General features: G+C 41.3%; 1 protein-coding gene across 1 annotated transcript in view; it reads right to left on the reverse strand.

Moving 5' to 3' along the window:
* Positions 1-12,871: 12,871 nt before the first annotated feature.
* gfra3 (GDNF family receptor alpha 3) overlaps positions 12,872-27,521 on the reverse strand; it is a 95,635-nt gene continuing 80,985 nt past the window's right edge. Inside the window, exon 8 of the mRNA XM_049585645.1 lies at positions 12,872-17,986. Within this exon, the coding sequence (XP_049441602.1) occupies positions 17,771-17,986 (216 nt within the window). The 3' untranslated portion in view covers positions 12,872-17,770. The remainder of the gene's footprint in view (positions 17,987-27,521) is intronic.

Here is a 27,521-nt window from a genome sequence, read left to right on the forward strand (position 1 = left end):
TAGTGATGTGACTCCCTCACTGTGGCACTGTACACGGACATGCTTTAGACAGGAAGTGTGTGGGGGGTGGTGGAGGATGGGAAGGGGGGTTAGTGTTTTCAGCCTCGGTCAGTGTTCTTTAAATGGAGTACATTTATCTCCACCTGCTTGTCTCCTGGGCTTTAGTTTGGAATTACCCAAAGGAAAGGTTTACATTTGACAGAATGAAAGAGAAAGAGAGATCCGTCCATTTCCACACAGAGGGATGAAAGAGCAGAGCAGAGTTCCCTTCAAGTGACAGCTCAATCCGCGCGGCTGTCTTCCCTTTAGAGAGACAACTTTTCATCGAGTCAGACAGTGCAGCCGCTTGCTCTGGAAAGCCAGTCTCATTTCTGAGTCTGTGACTGTGTGTGTGTGTGTGTGAGTGCATGCGTGCGAGTGTCATCAGCTCAATCTCCATGGCGATGATGTCCCATTCAGCCAGGCACCTGCCAGGATAAGAGGTGGGGGGAGGGAGGGGGGAGGAGGAGGGGGGCTCAGTCAATCAGGGGGAAAAGAAGCATCAAAATGGCCGCCGCGCCCTCGCCAGGTGTTGGTGTATTGAAAAGAATCAAACTCCCGAAGATTATTCAGCTCCATTTACCTTTTGGGATCACCCAGGGTGCAGCCACCTAGGTGAGACCGAGGTAACCATGGCAACGCATGCCGACAGTGACAAGCTTGTGCATCTGTGTCGGCAGGAAAAAAAAAATAACAAAAACATTCAGCTAAAGACTAAAAAAACACTTTGTAGGAACACATCTGAAACACCATTTCATGTGCTGTAAAGTGGTTCTCAAAGAGTCCAGGAAGTCCCAGGAGTCCATGAGGGGATCCCAGGGGGGGTTGCAGAGGAAGCTCCAGGAAGGTCCAGACGATCCATCCACAAGATATTTAATTGTACAGGCATGATCCCAGTCACAGTGTACAAGAATGAGACAGCTAAATACTAGGGCTGTACCGAATGTTCCTTTTTTTTCATTTACATTTGAGGCTTCTATTGAGATTTTCATGCAAAGCTTCGAATGTGTGCCACCATATTTTATGATGTTGTCACATGTAAAAAAAAAAAAAAAAAAAAAAAAAAAATCCTTTTACAAAATCCTCAATTTGAATAAAGTGAGTAATTGGATATAATGAGTTGTTTTTTGTTATTAAATCAACTTTGGTTAATAAATATAACTCCTCACTTTTGTCACAGAGTGCCCACCCTAAAGCACAGGCATAAACATAAAGTGATCTTTTATTTCTTAATGACTTCAGTAATTTATTATAATAGTGGTAGAGCCAAAATAGATTTTTCTGTTGCTGTCATGATACAAATGTAGCCTAATTTATGGCACTGTTGACCCTCTTGACTGCAGTTAAAATGTTTTATTTTTGAAACCTTGGATTAAAGCATTATATTTCATTAGACAAAAATGAGAATTTTGGAACTGATTACATCTTTTTGTTTTTCAATTTATTTATTAATTTTCCAAATAATTTTTGACTTTTGGATTTTACAATGCTGTGGAGATATTGTAAATGTTTGGAATGTTTGGATCACACATGTCAGAAACAGTCCTACACAGCCTCCACAAATACACAGAAGAATGTCACCAGTGGTTCTTTGGTGTGGACTGAAGCGCTAAAACACCTCTGCCTCAGACAGAACTTCAAGGCCCCTGTGAATATTCTGAGGTTCTCCACTCCACTCCACTAAAATAAACTTCCACCTCCTGTTTAAAGTTGAATCTGACAGGCCTGTGGAGAATTTGGGGTGCTTCTCCTGGCCTTCTCACCTAGATGTGCTCTCATGTACTGACATTTGGCGTTGATGGATTTAACGTAATTTGATACTCCGGTACCCATAAAAGTACCAACTTTGGTATCCAACCCTACAGCTTAGTTCAGCTCACTGGGGACACAAAACACTACATTAAAAAAGCTTTCAAACATGTATTTCCAGAGTAAAACACCTTAAAACAGTGACTGTCAACCATGTTGCCCCCATGTGCAGAGAAATTTTACAGTAAGAGTTTAGGACAGGATAATGAATCTTTAAAGGCAACATTTTGGAAGAAATGATTAATAATAATTCATGTTTTAAGTAAAAGTTTAATTTAGAGGCATATTGACTCATCCATGGTATTATCTAGCATCATTCAAGCTTCACCCCCTAGCTTAAAAATATAAAAGGAGCTGTTGCTCACACTACAACAGGAACTGGGAACTCGAAATAAAAGCTCCGTGCTGCAAATTCACTGTACTTTAAAATAAAGTGTGTTTTTTTCTATAAACTTGACTTATTCACGAGTCACTTGTGGTCCATACAGAATGGGCCTGCAACCCACGTTTGGACCGCGACCCACCAGTTAGGAACCACAGTTTTCTAGCACTATTTGACAAAGGCCTTTTAAAGATGGAACAGGTTCCCCTATGATTATCAGCCTAAGAACCTCTTTTAGGTACTGTAAAGCACCATTTTGCTCAGATTGCTTATAGTATTAGTGTAGCCTATTCTTTAGATGCAATTGTGTAGAAATTCTGGGTTAAACAGAATGACTACACATGCAAAAGAAAAGAAGCTGCATAGCATTTGAATGTTGATTTAGAATTTGAATGTCAGTGAAGCTTCGAACTGTTCGGTACAGCCCTATTAAATACTAAATCAACAGCACAGACATTCTCATATGGATGTGGGCATTTGGTGTAATGCGTTCTTATCTCACCCATCTCTCCCATCAATGTTCCTTGTGGCTAAAGTGGTCATTGTTATGTAAAAGTTAAACAGTCTCACTTCATCTGACCAGCATGGCTTTCAGTGGAGCCAAATGATCTAAACGCAGTTCATAATCTGGTACACATACAGCAGGTCCAGGAGGGTTTAATCAAGCTTAGCACGAAGAAGGAGCTGGGGAAAAAAGCTAACCTTAATGAACAGTATTAAAACACACCTTTCAACAATTCCAAGCTGTCCTTTTATCATGTTTAACATGAACCAGCTTGTTCATGTAATCTTGGCAATGACTGCTTATCAAACAGAGTGGTACATCTCTGCAAAGCAACAGATGGTGTTAATGTGCGAAATAGGTCAATAAAACAATGTTGCACTTTCATTATAAGAATAGAAAACTGGATTCAATAAAATGTTACGGCCAAAATACATGGGAGACGCACACATCTGCTGCAGCATGCCAGTAGTAGAGCGTGTCCATGATAATCAACTAAAGCTGCTACACTGACCATGGAAGCTGAGCTTGCTCATCCGGGCATCGCGTGGGTCCTCTCTATTTCTTCACAGCTGGTCTATTTTTTATTTTTTTTCTCTGTGTGGCCCTGAGGCCCTCCATCAGGTCAAATTACAGAGAACAATGCACAGATAAACCTTGTGGTTGTTTTTTTTTTAACATTTTACAACAATATCAATCAAATCAATGAATCCTATTGTTAAAATTATCCAGTTAATTAATTCAGTATCAGTTAAAGAGGCAACAGATAACATGTTTTCCTAAATATATCATTATGAAAATAATGTGGGTTGCACAGGGTAGTGGCCACAGTAAAATCAGACTATCAGCGTTTACATAGGTTACTTAGTGGCTTTGCAATCTTTGCAATAAGCTTCTGCCACCGGTGCCGAAATTTTGCGAAAAAAATGACGCGTTACAGCAGGAAACGCATCATGTATTGCAAAACTGGTCGGTCAGCCAATCAGGGACTGGAGCTGGTCCTTATGAGGAGCTGGGCATGAGACATTTGAGTCATGAGCACAATGGCAGACGGACAAAGTTTGGAGACAGTGAAAAACGGCCTAGCGAAATAAAATGAGTTCCTCTGTCTGAGCAGGCAAAGAAGAGCAAAAAGGAGAGCGATAAAAGAAGAGGAAAACAAGAGTAAACCTCAGTCAGGCGTTCAAGAGATGAAGGGAGCTCCGTGACCAAAGAGGCTTCAAAACCGGTGTCCAGCTAGCTTTCTTTCTAATGGATCAGTAAGTAACACGGCTAAATGTTAGCTAGACGAGAGAGGACTGTACTGTACTGGCTGCTAGTTAATTCTTAGCTGGCCAGCATCGCAAATCACCGCAACCAGGGACCAGGTAGCTAGTGTTGGTCGGCTGACATCCTCGTTGCCATTCTACGGCAGCCCTCGGACAGTGATACCCCCCTCCCTTCCTTCTGTTCTCTTCTCACGGAGGCAGCTATCGACGGACATCGCCCAGCTAAGTGAACACTGAACTTTGTTTCCCATTCAATTTGAGCTCCAACCGGCCGCATCCTTTCCATACAGTACGGTTTATTCTAGAATCGGGACTGTTTACATGCATATTGGTATAATTCCACTGTGTCTACTGTTGTTTGTACCGATACTGTACATATTGGTATAATTTACTGTGAGTTGTTTGTACTGGTACAGTGCATTCTGGTATAATTATTTGCATTACTGTTTGTTTTTTCTTCAGATAACTCTGATAATTGTTGCTCGGTCTCTTTACTTATTTATTTAGTAGAGTGTCCACACACCTTCTCATTCTACATATACATAGAGGTATACCGGTGGCTTTACAGCCTACTTTTTATTGATTATCTCTGATCCCCACGGTCAATTTGGTCGTTGTGACAGTGCGACGCAACACCACTGACGCTAGGTGGCACCAAGCTAAAAAAAAAAACGAATCCTATCTGTTGCCTCTTTAAGATAGTCTACACTTTCAAACCCTGCACAACCAACTGCATTATCACTTGGCATAACTTAATATGCACAAAGTGAAGTTGGAAGCAACCACATGCTGCAAAGACTGAGTCTGCCTGTGTGATGAGTTGCGTCTGTGCCCCATGTATTTTGGCTGTAAGAAACAATCCATCCACATTCCAGATCTGTTTACCCCACAGTGAGGACAGTATGTTTCAGATGCTCCATCCTGATGTTGATCTGTCACATTTCTATGCTCCATAAATAATGAGTCAGTTATTTCGTTATTTAAATTGTGTTTTTTCAATGTTTGATGAAGTTAAACTGGTAGGTGTCCCCTGCTTCCAGTCTTTTTACAAGGCTAAACATGTAAACTGTTACACAAAGAGGAAATTAATATTCTCTCAAAAAAAGTATGTATCTTAAAATGCCAGCCAGCCGCTTCACATGTAATGTTAAAATACAGTATAAACATCAAATATCAAATGATCATTTCACCCAAATGACCAAAAATAAATAAAAAAATAAATAAATTATAGGGTAATAGGGTCACTGTGAGCAAAAGATATCTGACATTTAAAGAATAATAAAAGAAACAGATGGTTTAACTTCATGTTTTAAAGTCTGATGATTTTCCAAAATAATCAGACTTTTTTTTCCCTTCAATAGACAATTGACATTGCATTTTGAAACTGTATTTTTTCAATGCCAAAATTTATTGGCTGAACCACAAAGGTTGTGTACAATTCTGCGTCACGTACATAAAATAAAATGGCACTGAGCAAATGCTGACTCAATTAGTTATTTATCAGCTACCTTAAAAAAATGTAAACGTGTATGATATACCTTGAACAATATTTTTGATGCTTTACCCTGCCATCAAGCAGCTCTTTCCTTCGGGGAACTGAAGACATTATCTCACATCCAGACGCCATTCACAAAAACAGTAATGTTACATAGCAGAACATGGGAGTTGCTGGTCTACCACTGCTTTGATTGGTTAGTGTGTAGGATTAAGCAGAGAAGATATTCCAAATACAGCGTACACTTAACTGCAAATAATTTTTGTAGGTGGCAAAAACTTGCTTGCTGCAGCCCCGTCCACAGCAGTACATTGCTTAGCTTCCATGCCATACATTTGGTATATCAAAGACACTAGCAGTGCAACACAGGTACTTAATGTTAAAATTATGGCTGAAAATGGCAACAGAAATAAACAAGTTTGCCGATTCCACATGTATTCACAGGTGAAACAAATCGACAGTTGTCCACTTGGAAGTGAGTTTTGCTGTTAGTGCAACGTTACGGTTATTTGGTCTTTTCACCTCCATTGTATCGGAGTGCATGCTGGAATCTCAGAGACAAAACTCGGGCAAATAAAACCTAAAGCATCTGAATGAATAGATACCACTGGAGGTCTTTTTTTTTTTTTTTTTTAATCATTTTAGCATTTAGTAAAAAGTGCCCCCTCGCCCCTCCCTCCCACACACACACACACACACACACACACACACACACACACAGTCTCCTCTCAGTACAAGCTCTTGTATTGTGATGTCAGCTCACCTCTGTGCTTCTCTGACAGACTCCTGACTGTATCATGTTGGTCACCGGTGCGAGAGAGCAGCTCTGGCAAGAAGCATTAAAGCAGATGCTCCATCACCAAAGCTGTTTTAAAAAACAGCATTAGCATGTTTTAGAGGGGACTCTGACTTTAATATTCCTTGAACCCGGTGTAATAGACTGAAAGCAGGGATCCAAGCAGCAGAGAGAGTCAAGGGCAAAAGCTGCAGGAATTCAGTTTAGCGACTGTGACTGTGTGTTTGTGCATCTTTGTTTATCTGCATGCATGACTGAGAAATGGCAGCAAACGAGTGCGTGCGCGCGTGTGTGAATTAGAAATCGAAAGAGAGGGACAGAGGCTGTGTGTGTGTGTGAGACTGTGTGTGTGTATTTGAGTGCCGATGCGTCAGGACCTACAGAGTGTGAAATGGAGCAGGGAGGTTCAGGCTTCAGCCGCGACACACTGCAACACACACACATCTCTCTCTCTCTCTGTTTCTATCTCTTGCTCTCTTGACCCGCCATCCTCTCCTCTCTGCCTTCATTTTCCTCCCCTTCCCCGCTTTTCCCACTCGCATTTTCATCCCCTTCCTCCTCATTTTCTCCTTCTGCTCCTTCCTCCCTTTTCTCCCCCCTCTCCCTCCATCTCTTCAACTTCCTCTGTATCTCTCCGTCGCCGCTTTATTCCGCCGCTTTATCTCTCTGGATAAAGCTCTCCCTGCTGTGGAGTTTGTTTTTCCCCCTGCTCTGCCTTTATCTTCCGTTTGGATGCCGTGTATGTGCAGTAGCATGGAGAGAGACATAGGCAGAGAGAGAAAGGAGCGAGACAGCATCCCCATGTCAGGCCAATGATGGATTAGAATACTAAAATACTGGAGAGAGAAAGCAGACACACTAGACGTTCAAATCTGACATGGTGTGTGTGAGTGTGTGTGCATGCGCATGCTTTTGTGCGTGTAAATCTACTGCACGGTAATAGAACAATAAAAAGAACGCTTCTTTCCAAGCACACACACACACACACACACACACACACACACACACACACACACACACACACACACACACATCTTTCTTCTCTGTTCCTCTCTCACCCCGGAGGCTCTCTCTCTCCCTCAGTTGATTTAACGCATGGCTTCTCTGCTTGTTTATTTCAGTACATATTAATGTAAATCACCGGTGTCCACTCCCTCCTTTCTCTCCCTCTGCTGTCTCCCTTCCTCCCTCTGTCCATCCCTCTTGTCGTCCTGCCACCGGGTGTCGGCCTGACGACAAACAGCCGAGACAACAATTAAAACGAACAACGGGTTCCGGTAAAAGGCCGCCGCTCCGGCCACGCCAATCAGACGCCCGCCCTCCCCTGCTGATCTCAATTAACCCCCAGTATTGGGTGGGAGGAGGTGGAGGTGCTCGGGGGGTTTTGACCCGGCTATCTAATTCTATGTAATGCAGAGGAGGATGGATGGAGGGAGTGATTCTGAGGTCAGAGAACTGCTCATTACCTTTTGAGCTCATTTACTGTATACTGTGTACACTATCGGCTCGCTTTTGTCAGATTTAGAAGAGAATGGCCTTCCTGTGAGACACAGAGCTGGGCAGCCAGTAGATACAGTGCAGTGAGTATTCAGACCACTTCACTTATTATATGTTGTTGTATGACTCCTTTTTACATTCACTTATTGTTGTTTCTACAGATTGATTAGTGTCCACCTGTGGTCAATGCAATTGATTGGACATGATCTGGGAAAGGCACACGCCTGTCTATAAGGTCTCATAGCTGACAATACATAAACCCAAGTCATGAGGTTGACAGAACTGTCTGTAGAGTACAGGGACGGCATTGCAGGGTTTACCAGACATTCATTTATTTGGGGTGGCCTGCCCAGATTTCAACATCTGGCGCAATGTATTGATTTTCTTTCATATTGATTCATTGCACCACACTCTCAAAGCACAGGGTGAACTCTGGGCACAGACGCAGCAGAACGCTAGGCGCAGGGAAACTTAACCATTCATTGCACTTGGTCTAAAAATCTGCATTCACTCGCCTCTGCTCTGCAGCAGCTGCTCCTCTTATCCGTCAACCTGATCTGATCATCTCTGACCGTATCAACTGATCAGTTATCCACCCCACGACTCAAACTCTACAGCCTGCTGCTGAGGAAAAAAGAACTTGTGAAGAGTTCTGCCTGCACTGAGTTTACTGATCTACATTAATCTCTGAACTTACCGGGGGACACAATAATGAAGGGACACATACACAACAAAAAGTGGCTGATCCTCCCCGTTATCAGTTACTGCCACACATATATTCTAATTCTGTGTAAAACACAGGGATTGTGTCAAGGCACAGATCTGGGGAAAGCTCCAACAGAAATTCTTCTGCATTAAAGGTTCACAAGAGTACTTGTATTAAAGTTTGGAACAACTAGGATTCATCCCAGAGCTGACTGCGGGACCAAAGTGAGCAACTGGGAGAGAAGGGCCTTTGTAAGAAAGGTGACCAGAGACCCAGGTGTAACTCTGGCTGAGCTCAAGAGAGCCTGTGTGAAAGGACAACCAGAGGGACGGACAACTGATGAAATCAAGGTTGAAGTGTTTGGCCTCAGTTGTGTCTTGAAGAAACCTAGCAACATTTATTACCTGTCAAGTACCATCCCAGTGGTAAAATATAGTGGTGGCAGTCTCTACTGTGGGGATGTTGACAGAGTACAGAGATATCCTTCGTGCCTTCATGAAAACCTGATCCATAATGATCAGGACCTCAGACTGGGCAGAGGGTTCACCTTCCAACAGGACAATGACCATAAGCACAAAAACAAGATTATGCAGGAGTAGCTTAGAGACAACTCTGTGAATGTCTTTGAGTGGCCCACCCAGAGTCCTGACTTGAACCTATTTGAACATCTCTGGAGACACCTGACAATGGTTCACTGTCCACTGCTGGTCCAACCTGACAGAGCTTGAGAGGATCTGCAGCGAAATGATAGAAATTGCCCCAATCCAGGAATGCAAAGTTTGTCAAGTCACACCCATAAAGACTTGAGGTTTTTCTTTTTAAATCAATATGCAATCATTTCTAAAACTCTTGGCTTTGTCATTTGGGGGTATTTAGTGCGGATTGATGAGGGGAAAAAATAATTCTAATGATTTTTGCATAAGGCTGGAACATAACCAAATGTAAAAAAAAAAAAAAAAAGTTAATGTAAAAAAAGTAGTCATGGCACATCATGTCAAGTCACGTACATATTGTGACGATGTCCAACCAATTCTTTTCTGAAACCTATCCTAACCAGCACTGGTGCTATTGAACCGTTGTATGAGGGTTGGTTCATATCAAGTCATGCTGCACGATTAATCTAATCGCAGTTGTAATCACGATGTCAGGCTGTGCGATTACATAACCACATAAAAGGCTGTGTGGAGTTTGTTGACATTACGCCCACAAGTTGGTGTGTGCAGTACCTATGGTCAGGTGACCACCGCAGTGACCAACATAGACACTGAAGAAGAGCATGAGCACGACCAAGAACAGGCTGAGCTGGTGGTGAAAAAAACGCAATGTCTAATATATGGCAATACTTTGGATTCAGGTACAGCGACGTTGAACAGAAAGACGTGCTGTATAAAACTTTAAAAGTTAAAGTCGCTACGTCCCGTGGCAACACGACCAATCTATATCAGCACTTGAGACAGCACAGAGAAAAGTAGGATGAATGCATGCAAGAGAAAGTCAAGCCGAGTAATGTTAAAGAAAAAGACACAACTGAAAGCCGCCAGAGCCTGATAAAACAACATCCAAGCACAGTTACCCATACATCTGTAAGTGTCACAGGGAATTCATGGACTCCGTAACAAAATTTTGCTTGGGTTCGGCCCACTTGACATGCTGCTGTGTTGTGCTATGGCCTATTCATGTGCTGGAATTTGTCATTTACGTGACAACGCCTGAATGCAACACAGGCTCCGCTCCGCTGTGTGTACAGTGCCGTGCTGCACTGCGGTGCTGTGCGAGCAGTGTGTTTGACTGTGCATAACATCAGTCTTTTTATAACGGTAGGGGAAACACTGTATCAGGCAAGAACACTCATGATACCATTTATGTATTGTATTGTAATCGTAATCGCGATATTGTCCACTCAAATCACAATCGCACATTTTTATCAAATCGTGCAGCTCTAGTATCAAGCACTCTCTACAATCAAAACATATTTTCAAGCACATCTTAATCCCCAATCGCTGCCCTTTCCCAGTTCAAATTACCCTATTTGAACTCACTGGTGTTATACCACATCAAATAAAATTCTCAGACAGAGCTTAACCCCAGGCTTGATATGACTTATAACATGCTGCACCAGTTTACTTCACATTTGGTTTGAAGACACCTTTAAGAGTGCTACACAGCCTGAGAGCCAGGGCGCAAAACTTACTCATGTATCAGCACAGACTGCTGACTTGAAAACTAGAATTACTACCTGGCGATTGCATGCCTCTGCAAACCCATCAAGTTGCAGTTTCATAGTTTATATCCATGTCTATGAAAACATGGATACTTTACACACATCTTACCTCCTAATGCACAGGAGATCTATGCAATGTGCACAGTTTAAAGGTGGGCACCCAAGTTTAGAGTCACCAACTCAGTATCTGACCATCTCCCCATCTGTTCTTGAGATATGATGTTGAATAATGGCCAGAAAAGTGTTTTTGCAGAACATTATGATGTCAGAGTGAAGTTATCCTTTGTCTTTTTGGATATAAAATGTCATCACTTCACCATTTTATACTATTAGACATTTGTTTGAAATTTTGTAATACTTAGCATAAGAATTCTTGAGTTATGACCAAACTAGTATTTTTCAGATATTTTTTGATTGACCTTAACCTTCAACCACTAAATTCTAACCAATTCAGTTTTGAGTCCAAGTGGATGTTTGTGCCAAATTTAAGGAAATTCCCTCAAGGCCTTCTTGAAATATAGCATTTATGAGAATGCAACAAACAAGGTTACAGTGACCTTGACCTTTGACAACCAAATTCTAATCTGTTAATCCTTAATTTAAATTGGATTTTTGTGCCAAATTTGGTGTTGTTTTTTAAATATCTTGTTCACAAGATATGAGACAGATGGAAGGTCACAGGGACCTCTGACCACTAAAATCATATCAGTTCAACCTCGAGTCCGAGTGGATGTTTGTGCCAAATTTGAAAAAAATATAAATAAATAAATCAAATTGCTCAAGGTGTTCTTAAGATATTGCAGGTGACAGACAACCTGAAAACATAATGTCTCTGGCCATGGCTAATGCCTGCAAGGAGGTATAACTAGTACATAATGTGGATGAAATTATTTACTTCTTTATTACATAATTACATATATTTCTGTCACATTTTAAAGTTCTAACAATACAACCGTTCTTACAAAACTGTAGCAAATTTGGGTATTTTAGGTTGTGTTAATCATATGAAACATATACACCCTGTAGAGGCTGAAAAAAGGGGAATGTGCTGTGGAAAAATTGTGTTTCATCTCACTGAACTGGCAAAAATCCTTTCTATAAACTACAGTGTGTGTTTATAATAAAGGAATTCGTCACCCAGTGTAACAGTGTGACTCACTGATGTGTTCTGTAGCAATAATGGAGCTCTATGGCACAGAGGAAGAAGATAAATCAGGCTTTGATACACACACTTGCTAGGAGGGTCAATTCATTGTTGGTGTGTGTCTGCACATGGGGTTTATTGACAGTCAGAAAAATGTAGAATTTCACACTACTTCACACTAAATATTTCTTCAAGGTTGAAGCTGACACCAATTGACTTCAGTCTGATGTTTTAAGGTGTGTTTTGTGTGTGTGTGTGTGTGTGTGTGTGTGTGTGTGTGTGTGTGTGAGAGCTCTCTGATGATCCCCTGTAAAGCTTAATGAAAACACTTCGTTTGCAGTCATTACTATGAATGACTGTAATCAGTATCTTCTGTTAGATGACGGTGCCTGATTGTTGTTTATGACTCTTAGTTAATACTTTGGCAAACTCCTGCTCACAGAACATCACTGTTTACTGTTGAGCCTGCTAAATGTTTAAAGAAGCGTCTCAGGTGAGCCAACAGAGCTTTACTCTGTCTCTTATCGCTGCTGCGCTGATTGACAGACGCTTTGTCTGAGGGGTGTGTTTAGACAGAAAGGCCTTTGAGATTGTGTGTGTGTGTGTGTGTGTGTGTGAGTGTGTGTATTTCACGGCAGTTGCACGCAAAAGTGGTGCCTGAGGAAAGAGAAAGGGAGGTCAAAGTACACTGCAGACCTGTCACCTCTCTTTCTATCTCTCTCCTCATCCTTTCACTCCCTTCACAGTTTGTTTCTTCTGTGGCTTCACAAAGTATACCTTCTCTTCCTCCTTCCGTCCTTTTTGCTCACCCCCTCCTCTTTTCTTCTAGGTGTCCATTTTCTCCTTCTCCACCTTACTCACTGTTATTCTTCCCTTCTTTGTTTCTGCCTCTCTTGTCTCTCCTTCCCTGTTCTCCTTTTCTGCCTTTTCTTTTTTCTTTCATTCTTTTTTCCTTGCTGCCTTCTTTTTTTCCTCCTCTCCTTCATTTTTTGTTTCCTCAATTTGTCTCCCATTCTCTCCATGCTCTCCATTCACGTTTCTGTTCTCTCCTTTTCTCTCTTTCCTCTTCGTCTTGGTGTCTTTCCATTCCCCCTTTCCCATCTTTTCCCTCCTCTGTCTCCATGCCCTCCACCATCACTGGCGCCCCTGCAGATGGAAGTTGATTTTACACGTTCCAAGAAATAGGAAAGGAACGAGAGGAGAGAAAAAAAATTAGTGTCAGCAAAAGATTTATAAGACATAGAAAATCAAGAGCCGGCGATTCTCTCTGCTATGTTTGTGCTCCAGGGTCTTTTCTGTTCTTGCTATAGCGCACTATTTCTATCACTGCCTGATACCCCCCACACCCCAACACACACATTCACACACACACTCCTCCCCCCAGGAGTCTGTCAGATGATAAAGAGATGTTGTCAGGGACTGATTATTAGCCTCCCAACTAAAAACAAGTAAAACATCAAACGCACAAAGACCACACGGGGACTTGGCCTTATTTTTTTCCCCTAATTTCTCCTCCATACATCTCTCTCTCTCTCTCTCCCACTCCGTCTCTAACTCTCTTCATTTTGTCTCTGTGTCGGCGTCAGAAGAAGCGTGTGTTTTTCGCCTGCTGGGGAGCTATTTGATTTGTTCTGCCGTTTTAGAGCTCATATTGTTTCTGGTGTGTTGTTTTTATTATGACGGCTTTATTCATATCGGTGCCTGTGGCAGCTCGGGTCCCGGTCCTGAGTCACCAGGGAGGGAGATAGGGATGGGGATAGAGCAATAAAGCAAGAAAGAGCTGCATCGGCTCAATACATGGCAGGCAGTATGTGTGCAAATGCATGTGCGTGTGTGAGTGTGTACAGCATGTGTGGCTCTGCTGACGTGGGTGGGAACGCTGAAGTGCAAGACTCAAATTATAACAAAAAGCTTTACCCAATTTTCTTTGCAATCTCTCTGCCTGATCCCTGCACGCACACACACGCGCGCGCGCGCACAAACACACACATCACACACTTGGCACTTGATGTTCATTAAACAATGAGAGACAAGTGTGTAATTTGTCATTCAGCATGGCTGTAGAATAGGGACGGCGGCAGGGAGAAGAGGATCACTCCATTCATCACTATGATAAAGTTAGACTGATGCATCATATATCAATGCCCCTTCCCCCCTCAGTCATTGTTAGGATGACCCGTAGACAGGTGAGTCGCAACCAGTGGGACAAATCATCATCCATCAAAGAGTTCAAAAAACAAACAAATAAACAAAACAAAAAGAACAAGGTCCGACTGCAGCCGTCAGGCATTTCTGTATGTGTGGGGTGTTCAGTCTGCTCTAACACTCAAATCCTTTGTTTGTCCTGTTTGCTGGCCCATCATCTGCTTTGACTCCAAAACCATGTAATATACTGTGTGTCTGTGTGTGTGTTTTTTTCTCGTTTTTAAAATAGAAAATATCCATAACATTAAAATAACCAATAACCAAAGGAATTGGAGTTTGAACACACTCATCTTTGTGTAGCTGCTAATGATAGTTTTTTAGCAGGCTTTGGGTTGTTGGATGTTAATTATTTTGACTGTGTTTCCTATGAAAAGTAGCTATTGGTTGATTTGTGAGTAGCTTTAAATCAAAAACAATCATAAAAGAGATGTTCGTCTGTCCAGCTTTTCCTTATCAACTTAACTAGCTAATCAGTTCCTCCAGGATGTTGCGATGTTGTGCTCGCAACAGTTGTGCCTTGTAATTTTGTCCAATCACTGCAACTTTACAGCAAATTTGACTATTTAAAACCTTCCTTTCCCCTTTCTCTCTGTTTATCATGAGACTACTGCTGTGCCTGGGACAGAGCATAGACTGTATAAATAATGGACGTAGCTACCATGACAGCACCTATTGCTTTGTGGACTGCTGTTTTGAAGCCTGGAGTCTGGCATTTCAGCCATCACCTGCTTGGTTTTTTGGAGCCAGAAGTGACCATTGGAAAAGAGGTTGGAGCTGTGAAGGAGCGAGGGGTGGACATGACTCATAGACTGTGGAGACGCCTAACAGCCAGTCACTCAAGTGGCCCCACCCTGACATATGTATGCCTTTGGCCCTTAATAAAATGTAAACAGGTGAGTCATATAAAAATTGACCCCCTGTACAGTTGTCATGATTATTGAAATCAGCTATAGAGACCAAAACCATTTTTTGTACCAAGCTGTAAACATGTTTATTTCTGCTGTAAAGCTGGACATTCTAATATGGGGCTCTATGAGGATTTACTCTGTTTTGGAGCCAGCCTCAAAAGCCTGTTTTTTTGGCACACTGGCTTCATTTTTCAGCCACGGGGGTTGCTGCTTGAGACACACATACAGTGACAGGGTTAACTGTAAACTGTTAACTGTTCACCCAGCTAATGTAACCCAGTGTTTATTAATTGATTTAAGGACAGAATTGAGCCATTTCCATGTTGGTGGGAGATTGCTGGTACCATTTAAGACTCAGTGTTGGATGTTAGCCACTGCTACTGTGTTAGCTTGTGCTAACTGGGCAAAGAGACAGACAGAGAGAGGAGGAGGATTGTAGCAAATGGAGATGGTTTTTCAGTGCTGCTTCAATACATTCTAATTCTGTGGGAAACACTGAATGCTCATATTAATAGTCCCTGCATGGCTACTATTTTTACAGTTTTCACTTGCTCCCGCAATTTCACTGAAAAAAAACAAAAAAAAAACACCTAAAAATATTGCAACATGCATCACAATTTTTAAGAATATCTGCTGTGAAATAAGGCATTTCAGGCCGCAACAATCACAAAACCAGCTCGCGAAATCCTGGAGGGACTGTCTGAATTCATTATCATGCAACATTTGTTTTCTCTATGGCAACACAACATGTACCAATGTTTTCAGATTTTCTGTTTCTATGTTGTAATATAACAGAAAGCCAAAAGAGTCCCTCAGTTAAAATAGGCCTAGCTCAATTGGTGAATAAATAAACTAATATGTTGTATATGTTGTGTAACGTGCTTGCAGCCTGACACGCTATGTTTGTTAGCACTGAAATTCTTTAGAATGGAGAAGTATGTTATGATAAGGTAGTTAATGCATTGTGTGGTATGCAGAATGGGAAAAAGAGGAAAGACAGTTGTTATGACTGGGAGAGTTCACACACTAAGTGCAACACACACCGCAGCCATATGCCGTGCATCAAAACGCCTGCCTCCATTATATTCTATGAACCAACCCACACTGGCGCAGGCTGACGCGCCGCGCCGCTCTGCTTCAGCCCGCTGCTCTATTTCCAGCGTGGCCGGCGCTCATGTCGGTGCTGCGAGAAAAGCCTTTTAAGTACGTCTCGGCCGCCGTAGTATCAACTCTGGTTGTTTCAAAATTTTATTAAGACGACTTTGATAAGAAACTCACCCGTGAAATCCGAGTTGTTGTTGCCTCAAAGTTTTTCCTCTTCTTCTTCCGTTACTAGCAGTTGGCAACTGTTGGCGACTAGTGTAGGTACAGCCACCCAGTGGGCTGGGGTGGGAAATACACGTCGACGGTGCCGCTGCGTGCTGCTGCCAGTGTGTAACCCCCTAACCCTAACCCCCTAACCCCCTAACCCTAACCCCAGCAGCGGGGTGTGTTGCACTTTATTCTAATGCTGCATTTCCACTGTACGGTACAACATGGCTCTATCCTACTCGACTTGCCTTTTTTTGGTTTTCCATTAGCAAAAGTTGTGGATACTACCTGGTACTTTTTTGGTACCACCTCAGTCGAGGTTCCAGATGATACCAAAGGGTGGAGTTAAAACACTGCAGACCACCGATTGGTCAGAGAGAATCATCAATGTGGCACCATTGATGATTCTCTCTGACCACCGATTGGTCAGAGAGAATCATCAATGGTGCCACATTGGACATCTTACTCAAACCTGCCACTTTAGCCAAGCTACCATCATTAGCTGCCGAAGGCCTACACCGCATTGTACAGTTGACGAAGCGCAGATATCCCTGTGTTGCCAATCAAAAGGGTTTGGCGAGTTGAAGAGGATGACATGGCAGTTTCATATGATGCTCCTATGGCGATCAGCTGATACTAAGGGGATGCTACCCATGGTGAAAAACATAACAGAGAAAAGGACCAGGTACCAAAAGTAAGCTGAGTCAAGTCAAGTCCAGCTGAACTATACAGTGGGAATGAAGCACCAATAGGTTCCCTCTAATTACATTGTTTGCACACTAGATGGATGGAAATGTAGCCTAGTTTACTACTTTTATTATGGTACATGGTTTATTTGTAGCTTTTTATTAACAAGTTAAACCAGACAACTGTGAGTTAGTTATGCAGCTCTTTTTTGAATAGTTTATAATCTAAATATAATGTATTTTATTGTGCTGAACTGCCAGCGAGTGCAGCCATTTTGGCACCAGTTTGTGGACACTTGGTTGTTTCTTTTTGGCAACTGGGAGGTATCATTGCTGTCAGAAGTGTATATTCACCACTGATGATTAAAATTAGGACTCAGCTGCTTGCAATTACTTTCTGTTCGGTATGACAAGCCAATATTTCATGCTACTAACACACCTTTGTGTGCCAGTAACCGAGCAAGCCACTTAAATTAACATGTTTTTTCGGGACCTACGACAGAAACAGATACATTGGCAGCATGTGAACACCTACCACACTTAGGTCTTTTGTGCTCCCAGGACATTAATACACCACTGCAGCGGCAGTCAGACCATGTTGAACAAAGTGCCGTTTTCAAAGGAGGAAAGGAAGGAAGCAAGGACAGAGGTGAGGAATCAAGGGGATGCTACTGACAAACGTGAAGTCCATTTCTTCACTGTCTCCTAGAATTTTACAGCGATCAGTCCAGGAGTGTTGGCAGGTCCATCATATGTGAGTGTGCATGTATGTGTGTGTGTGTCTTCTCTATATCCTCTGTTCTACCCCCAGCTGAGGGAGGCAGACAGAAGCAGAAGGAGCAGTAGTATGACTTTCGGAGGGCTGGTGGTGAGGGAAGCAGCCCCACCTGTCCCGGAGGAGCCCAGGTTGGAAACGGTGGCCCTCTCCGAGTACAGCGGGATGACGTCAAACTGGCCACCTTCATCGCCCTCCTCCTCTGTCTGTGTCAGTTCCTCCTCTTCCTCACTCTCCACCACCTGACAGGGAGGAGACAGTGTTAGTGAAAACTGTCGGGGCATTTGTTGATTAGAAAATGTTCTAAGATGATAAAGCATGTTTGAATTCTCCAAATTTAGAAATTTAGTGGGTAGTTTTTTGTGTGTGTGTGTGTGTGTGTGTGTGTGTGTGTGTGTGTTTTTTTGAAAATTCAAAATTTGTATTACATCATTTTGAATAGAATGTATAGTTTTAAAATTTAACTTGAATGTTAAAATTGAAGATTTTATGCTACGCTCATTCAGTAAGTTTGTTAAAAGATGGCAGACCCAGAGCCATATCTGTTTGAGCCAGAGTACACAGATGAGGAACTCCATGTGTTTGATGCTGAGCGGGCGAGAAGAGAGGGTGAATGCACAGAATGGGATTCGGTGCTACTGCTGCCATTGTTGGGGAGATATATCATCAGGAGGAAAAGCGCCGCAGAGAGTGCATCACAAGGAGTGAAGTTGCGTCTTCTTTTCCTCGCAGATGACAGTTGGGGTTCATTCTCTCCTGTTGCGTGGTAAGTGTGGTCCATTCGCAAACTTTATAACTAAAAAAACTTTTCACTACTCTCTATCGACGAACTACTAACACTCTGCTGTTTCCTCCTCCTTCTTCCTTCCTCCCACTGTCTTCGTTGGTTCATTTATACACGCGAAACGCGTTCTCTGGCTGGCTGGATTGTCCACTCGGTCTGCCGTACATACATGGTGGCACAAGATGGCGACCTCTCTAAAGCAAGGCCCTTGCTATATATATATATATATATATATATATATATATATATGAAAGCATAATTACAAGGCTACGAAAACCAAAAGAATTTTATTTTATAGCGATTATACATTTGTACAAACATATTAATGGGTAGAATATTCAAATATTCAGATTCAGATTCAGATTTGACAATAAACCATGCCAAATATTACACACTAGCCCTTTAAACAGATACTTAATTCTATGAAAGCAATAAGTGGTGCATGGTGTGAAGCCATTTTTAGGGCTGGTCAAAGTATTTTTGGGGCCATAGGCAGACTTAATTTTCCACCCAACTCGATATTAAAATCACAGAAGGAAGGAGAATAAATTATCATGATAAAATAAGCAATCAGTAGACTTTTTTTGCATGTAATTTGTATTTTGTAATTTGCATGGGAGGTGCATTATGAAGAAAAGCTTTAATTAAAACAAATGACTTCATGGTTTTGATTTCATTGTTTGGGGGCAGACATTTAGTTACCTAGTCCTTCAAGCTACGTCTGTTATTTTTATGCAGCCCAGCCCACTATACATTGGCATTATGTTCATACTGGAAATTTGTTAATATTGGACGATTCGATGTGATTTACATGCCAACAACCAGTGCCAATGCAGGATGTTCAGTCACAGACATTTGGATCAAGGAATTGACCATTTAGAGCAGATTTTTTTGGAAAGGCTCTGCTCTTTAAGGGAGCTGTCAAAGAACCCAAGCAGCAACAAGGATTCTTTTCCCCTCAACAAACATGTGCATGAACATTACATCTTTTTCAGTTGGATAAATGAGGAATGATAGTTTGCATATAGACTTGTTGATGCGCACTGGACTTTGAAGACAACTTTTTCCACATGCTTTACATATGTATTATATGTAATATGTATTATATCACCTATATTTACTGTATAGTTTGTGGAACTACAACTAGTCCTGGCATTCATACCAGCAGTTAGGGCACGACTATGACTACCTGCCTGTTCAATGTCAGCAATATATTTGTGCTGCTTCACACATTTCAACATGACAACAAACTTCACAGTTTATATTATTAAAATTTATTAACTTAATTTGGATGTTTTTGGTGGCTCCTAGGTGTTCATTATGGTGGCCAACGAGGACAATTGCACTACAACGGCCAAAACATTTCCATTATGGGAAATGCTCTGCAGCTTCAGAAATGCTAATGCTAAATGCTATTTTAGAAACAACACATACGAATACCCAAAGCAAATGTAAGGAAATGTGCTGTGAATGAAAAGAAGTGCAACAGATAAAAATACATCAACAGCAAATAGGCTACAAATGCAGAAAAAAATGCAAAGTCAAGAACAAACAAACCTTGAAAACAAGGCAACAGAAATATGCTGCACATACAGTCAACACAACCAAAGTTCAGAAGGGGGAGCGCTAAGTGGACCAGCTTTATTTTTGACCTGAGACCAGGATAAAGTGTGTTTGTTTTTTGAACAACATTTGCATTGCATTTGCCCTTAATCTTCTGCAATGATTAATAGAGCAACTGATTTCCATAGCTCACCCTAAAGGCATGGAGGAAGTCTGTTGTGTTGACTGGATATGCAGCATTTTCCTGTTGCACTTGTTTTCAAGGTTCAACTTTGCATCGTTACTGTATTTGCAGAGTGCTTCATGTAACTATGTGTTTTCTGCTTTCTGCAGCAGATCTGTTTCATTTAAAGCACATTTCCTTTGTTACATTTGTTTGGGGTTTTTGTATGTGTTTTTGAATTGGCATCTTTTCTGAAGCTGCAGCACATTTCTCCTAGTGGAAATGTTTTGGCCACTGTGGCGCATCTACACTTGTGGGCTACCGCAGTTAATTTGGCTTTCAAAGACCCAACATATTTTACACACTGAGGGCATTTATAGAGAGAAATATGTTATAATAGCAGTGCTATACACCTGCAAGTATGATTTGATGTTACTAGTCAGCTGGTGGCCAAGCATCTGATGAGATCTTCTGACCACTGATGCTGAAGCATGAATGAAGCAGCTAATGCCAATCAGCAAATGCAAGCTGGATGACTTTAGTGCTCTGTCTGAACTGATGCTATAGTCCATTAGGCACTTTATCTAGCAATGCAAAAGAGAGGGGGATCGTCATGTGTTGCATGTCTGACTTTAATGCAGTTTAGTGGAATTCTTTCTACCTGAAGACCAATCATGATGAGCCCTTTTTCAAACAATAACCATGATCTTTCTCTAATCTTAGTGTATCCTTGTACAATTGTTTGTCTGGTTAGGTTAGGTTTAGGAAAAGACTCATGGCTGATGTTATGTATGTATGTTGACTTTTGGTTCCACACGGAACACGAATCCTGGTCTCTTAGGTCAAAGTCCTATGTTTTTTTGATCTGTCCACCTCCTTCCTTGTTGCTCTTCATACTGTGTGATCTGACTTCCTCCTCTGCTCCGTCATATAAGGGATGACAGCCTGTAGCGCATAGTTCACTAATCAAAGCCTCCTGGCTCACTATTGCATGGGTTATGTACAAATTATAGTGCAATACTTTTCATAGGTGTAAGTATGAAGACTGACCTCGAAAATAGCACAACATCAGTCAGTTCAGCAAAATGACAAAATGACACCTGTTTACATTCAAGTGACAGCATCCTCTTGCGCCGTAGTGATTATGACGGGAGCAGAGAAGGAAGTAAGGTGACACTATTTTAGACCATAGGATCCAAACTATGAAGTTGATTTTGTGTCAGACCTAACCAAATCTTAACCATAGCACTGTCACAACAGAAAACAGATCAATTTTTTGTAACAGTTTTCAAGGCCGATTAGAAAATGCTTCTTGTATCCTTCTAAAGGGCAGTTACAAACAATGTTTGTTTTCTTGAGTTTGTTGTGTAGCTGCCATGTGCAGATATTAGAAAGAACTCATTTTAATTATAGGCTTGAATTTTCCAAACATCACTGAATCAATGATCTGTCTGGAAACAGGGTGAGGTCTGAGACAACTTATTCTGAAACTGAAGACTTGAATTTGTAATGCAATGTTGCAACCCAGATGATATTGATATTGACATTGTTGGCAGACATTTTTCTTGCAGACACACACCAACACACATAGAATACAGATCACTGATCAATACCTGCTTGAACAAAGAACTACCAGTAGAAATCTTAGAAATCATAGTTTTTAAAACATGTAAGTGTGTAATCATACAATTTCTTGAAATCACGGTTGACATTACATTGTTGCTTTTCTATTAAACATGATGTCAAATGTGTCATGTGTGTCCATGAGCACTTTGAAGTTAAGTCTTTATTTAAAACTTTAAAGCTGTTGATGAATATGATTTACTGCAGAGTTATGGGTGTTGACGCCAAGCTGTTCTGCTTCAATGATATGCACCAACATCTGGAGGAGCCCAAGGCCCGCGCTAGGTTATTGTGTGCAGATTGTTCTTCTACTGATAATAATACGGCACTCTATCATTTCATTGAAATACTGCCTCTGATACCTGCTCGTTTCATGGCGTTCTGATTTTTTTGACTCATTTGTAACTTTTCATCATCGAGTCTGACAGTTGCAGAGGCTGTAAACAAGGCAGTTGTCTTGCTCTCCTTCAGGGTAGAAATGGATTATGGGTAGGCTCTCCTTACTTTCGTAAAGTGATGTGAAAATAATTTTGTTCATTAGCTGTGAAATAGATTCCAGTATGTATTGTGTACAGTGTTAAACATTCATTTAAAATGCAATGTTAAAAATATGAGCCTGACCAGCATGAAGAGCACCTTCTTTCAACTGTTCTCCAGTCTGCAGTTATTCTTAGTCACTATCTTGTACTGAGAGTCTTATGACCTTTCCTTTGATCTGCTGCTTTTATAACACATTGGTGGGAGGACAGAAAAAGCCTGAAGAACATTGTTAATATCTCTTTGAAGATAATTGGAGTGAAGAAGACAGATTGGGTCCTTTTTTGGACCAGCAAATGTCCAGGGAACTTGAACATATACTTATTATATACAGTGTTGGGACAGCATGTAGGGAGTTGTCATGTTCAGTTGCTATAGTAAAAATAAATATATTTGTTACAGCATTTTGTTGTCAGCCCCATTTACATTTTTTCTGTACCTGGATAATAAATTGAACATAAAAATCTTGAGTACAAATTTTTCAACATTTTTGTTAAATTTCATTGAACTACAAAAATATGTTGTGCTAAGCATGGATTTCTTGATTGTGAGAATAAGGCAAAGAAATGAATTCTGAACAAGGAAATGCTTGTTCAGCACAACTCTGTGGTAGACACTCTAATAAGTACACAGGCAGGAGGTCACTGACTGTGTATACTACTTAATTCATGGTGCAAAATGTCTTTTACCACAACATTAACTGTAACCCATTAGAACCATTGTGAACTACATAAACATTAATCACTGCATAATGGGTAACGTGAGTGATTAAGAACACATTTAAGTACAGTTTTTTTCGGCTTACTGCCTTAAACACATTGTTTCCCGGCACGCTGGGAAACTCCACCCATTTATCCTCAACATACCCCACTATGTTAAGTGCACATTGATTGTTTTTTTTTTTTTTACAACTTTATAACCTAATTCAAATAACTCAAACCTTTTTGTCTTAACATGAAAAAAATTAGGTCAAGCTCACAAGGGATGAGTTTTTCTGTTAGGCAAACAAGTCATTTAACAATCCAGGGCATCTTACTATATAATGATGAAAACTCTGTCTGTGTGTCTGTTCCATGTTTTTCTCCTCACTGACTTGGTCAATCCATGTGAAATTTGGCACAGTGGTAGAGGGTCATGGGAGGATGCGAATGAAGCAATATTACATCAATTGGCCAAAGGGGGGCGCTATAGCAACCGACTGAAATTGCAAACTTTGAATGGGCATATCTCATGCCCTGTATGTCGTAGAGACATGAAACTTTGCACAGAGATGCCTCTCCTCATGAGGAACAAATTTGCCTCAAGAACCCATAACTTACTTACTAAAACTGAGCTTCTATAAGGCAATGAATATTGCGGAGGGCGTGGCTCATCACATAAAAGGTGTATAACATCTCAAGGGTTTCACCGATCACCACACAACTTTGTAGGCATATGACCACACATAATCTGAGGGGCTCCCTCCATTATTGACCCCATCAAACAAAATGGGGGCGCTAGAGAGCTAATTTCTTATCTAGGCCTAACCACCATATCGATTTTTACTAAACTTGGTAGATAAGTAGAACAGGATGCCTCAAGGTGACTGGAGAAATTTAACTCTCATTGGCAACTGGGTGGTGCTATAATAACAGAAAAATGCTTAAAAATGGCTAAAATGCGACCGATCGCTGTGGCTCCCCCTGTGGCCGAATGTTGTTGTTTTTTTGTTTTTTGTTTTTTTTTTCAAATTTTTGGTATGACTACGTCATGGTATGGTATGCTGCTGCAACAAGGGTTAGCCTAGTCTTTTGGCTAACTACCAGTGCGCCACACTTTTAACTCAATACAACATATAAACACTTTAACTATCTGCTACCTCAACTGGTCATGTACAGTTTTAGCCCACTAACTATCCCACTATTGGCAATGGTACTACTGTACTTTCAATAAAGCAATCATACTATCAAATTTATAAAAACTCTGTCTGAATACACTGCTCTTCTTAATGGGTTCAGTTGACTATTTAATCTGTAATTTCCTATGACCTGTACCCCAAACACACACCATGTGAAACTGTACGTGGGCAGCTGTGCACACTCATTGGGTATGGACTAGTTTGTGAAGATTTTATGTTACAATTTTGTGTCCTGGATAGATTAGGGTTTACAGTGTATGCAGAATATGCAGAATTATACAACAGTTAGTTCCGGCCCTGCAATCTGATTGGTTGAGAGACAGTAAAACCGTGATGATATTGGAGTACAACATCACGGTTATTTCACTGTGTTATTTCACTCACAGTTGATTGCAATCAACAATCAAATCAAAACTGACGGTTAGTGTCAGTTAGGTCAGCAGTTGCGTTGTAGGCTAATTAATTCATCCACTGTCAAACAGCCAAAAATATGGATTCATTTCCTAAAATAAGTTTTGAATTGAACTATGAATGGTCATCAGAGGAAGATGAGGGAGAGGAGAAGCTGAATCCATCTGAGCACACATCCAGGTTTGTCAATGTTTCATCAGCGGAGCTCAGTGACTTGGAGAAAAGCAACATAGTGTCAGATCAGAAGGCAGAGTCGGCTGTGCGTGTGAAGCAACAGTCCACCATGCAGTCACCACAGACTTATTTCACCGGCTGCACAATTAATGGAAACGTGCAGATAAATGTGTATAAAGAGTAAGTGCCTGGCGCACCATGTCTGCGTTACATAGCAATGGTGACAGCGGAGTCCTGAGGGAACTATTTTTGTTGGCGGAAGACAAATAAAATGCTTAAATTATCTATTTTGTCCTCATTTTTCAACATTTCTTAATCAGCCTTGCTTATTTAACTGCTGAACTGTTGTATAAAAGCAATATCACACTCGAGCTTGTGATGTTGTGCTGTGATATCGTCACAGCTGTGATTCGGTCGTAGGCACGAGGCCACAGGCCGATATCACAGTTCAACATCACGAGCTCGAGTGTGATATTGTTTAATTGCAGTATGGGAATATGACTGGAACAGCCAGACCACATCTTCAGATGCAACTGGAACTGATTTTAGATCTCAGATTATTAAACATAAACAGTAAAGATGCACTGATAAGAAATTTTGGGCAAGTACAGATGTTTTGTTGTTATTCATGCCCCAATTGTACCATCTTTATCTTATCTAAATCTTTATTATAAAAAAATAACCCAACTGTTAAACTCATTCAGCCCTTCATTATACTATATGCATAAAGTCAATCATACACATTTATAAAAACAATCTTTAATATGACCTTTCACATGAGAAACATCTTTAAAATAAGCGCCTCAAAAACATTTTTACTCAGTATAATTTATCATGATTCCCTCTCCAATATCTTTTTTATATTGCGTGAAATCAACATTTTTTTTCTTAAAACAGCTGTATTTATTCAAGTTTCTCACCAAAAAGTACAATTCACATTGAAACACATCATTATGATGTGATAATGCCCCCTGCACAACACTAATTTTTACTGAACAGAACTTGAATGCATCAAAATGTAACTTGTGTGAGGTGCAACCTCAGTTAACTGTTAGTTGCTGCCACCAGTTGCTAACACTGAACGTTAACCAGCTCTCCCCCTTCCAGTTTCAACATGGATTTGTTGTTTATAATGTAGCAAAACTGAGGAAGAATCAAGGTGTGTCCCCTGATGCATCAATAGGCACTAGTCCTTTCAGAGCAAATGTGTCTCGTGGAAGATCGCTGTTTGTCCAAACACATCTTCTATTGTCCCCAGGAAGACGGGACACTGTAAGACTGCTTAAAAGTGATGTGACACAACAGAAAACACTTTTTTTCAATATTTGAAATTGTGTCACTTCATTGGTTCTCTGATTGTCTGGATAACACACTCTCACTTAAACAAAAATTAATAAATGGGAAAATTAATTGGTTCCTGGCATTAAGAAAAAAAAATCCCACCTCTCTACATATTTAATTGTGTAAATGTAACATTTAAAACAAAGAGCACTCATCTGTGTTTCTAAATGTGACATTTTTCCCCACTGCCTGAGCAGATACTCAGCTTTTTGAAGTGAAACCTTTCAAATTCTGGGAAAAATCACTCTAGAAAACAAGCCAAAGCTCCTCAGAAAGACAAGACAAGCAGCTGAGTGACGGATGGATGAGAAGATGCGGAGCAGGTAGGATGAAGGGGGTGGAGGGGGCACAGTGAGTGAAGGCTTGAGGATGCAAGACCAAATGAACTGAGAACTGAAAGAAAAGAATGAATGAGTAAAAGAGGAAAAGGTAGGATGGAGGAACTGAGAAAAGGACAGAAGGAAGAAAGACAGAGGGGAGTGGGAGATTTGGGGGAGGAAAAGAAAGGGGGAGACATATGGGCATGAATAAATTCATACTAATGAAGCCTGACTGATGCACTGCTTCCAACCAACACCTCATCTAATCCGCTCACTGGGAGAGAGACACAGACGACCACAGAGAAGGAGAGCGAGAGAGTGAGTGGAGGAGGGCAACTGAGGAAGAGAGAGAGTTGGAATCCCCTCTTGTCTGGCGGCCCAGATTATCTCTGGCAGTGAGGCATGCTGGGAGCCAGGGAGCCACAGCCATGGCAGATTGTGGTCTGGCCAAGGTTACAGTAGCCAGGACCGCGATTGGATTGGACCACGTTTAATGGTCAGTGTTAGACAAGGGCGGCCAGGAGCTGTGGTGCTCTTAAAACATATGTGTTCACAGCACATTTCAGCATGTCTGGGTGTCTGCTGCTGTCTGCACATTACAGAGCTGGCAGACTCAGACATGATCCAACAGGACTGAAATCAAAGCACTTCAGGGCCAAGACTTGTCTGTGTGCCATAGCCTGTGTGAACCTAATTGGTTGGGGGAGGACAATTTGAACATTTGTTTGCTTGAGGTTGAGGTCCGACTCTGATCTCTTCACCATCCACCTGCTAAGCACCAAATAGAAGGGAAATGAATGCAGATTGTGAATTGAAGGGTCTTGTTTGAGACTGGAACATTTTCACACCTAAAGTGGCTCTACCTGAAAATGTCATTTAGGTGTGAAAAAGCAACGTCCAGAGGTTTTCAAACTGTGAGGCATGACTGCAGATTCATTCCCAGCACCATGACAGTAGAGGTGGG

The sequence above is a fragment of the Epinephelus fuscoguttatus genome, linkage group LG9 (genome assembly GCF_011397635.1).
Source record: "Epinephelus fuscoguttatus linkage group LG9, E.fuscoguttatus.final_Chr_v1".
NCBI classification, from domain to species: Eukaryota; Metazoa; Chordata; class Actinopteri; order Perciformes; family Serranidae; genus Epinephelus; species Epinephelus fuscoguttatus.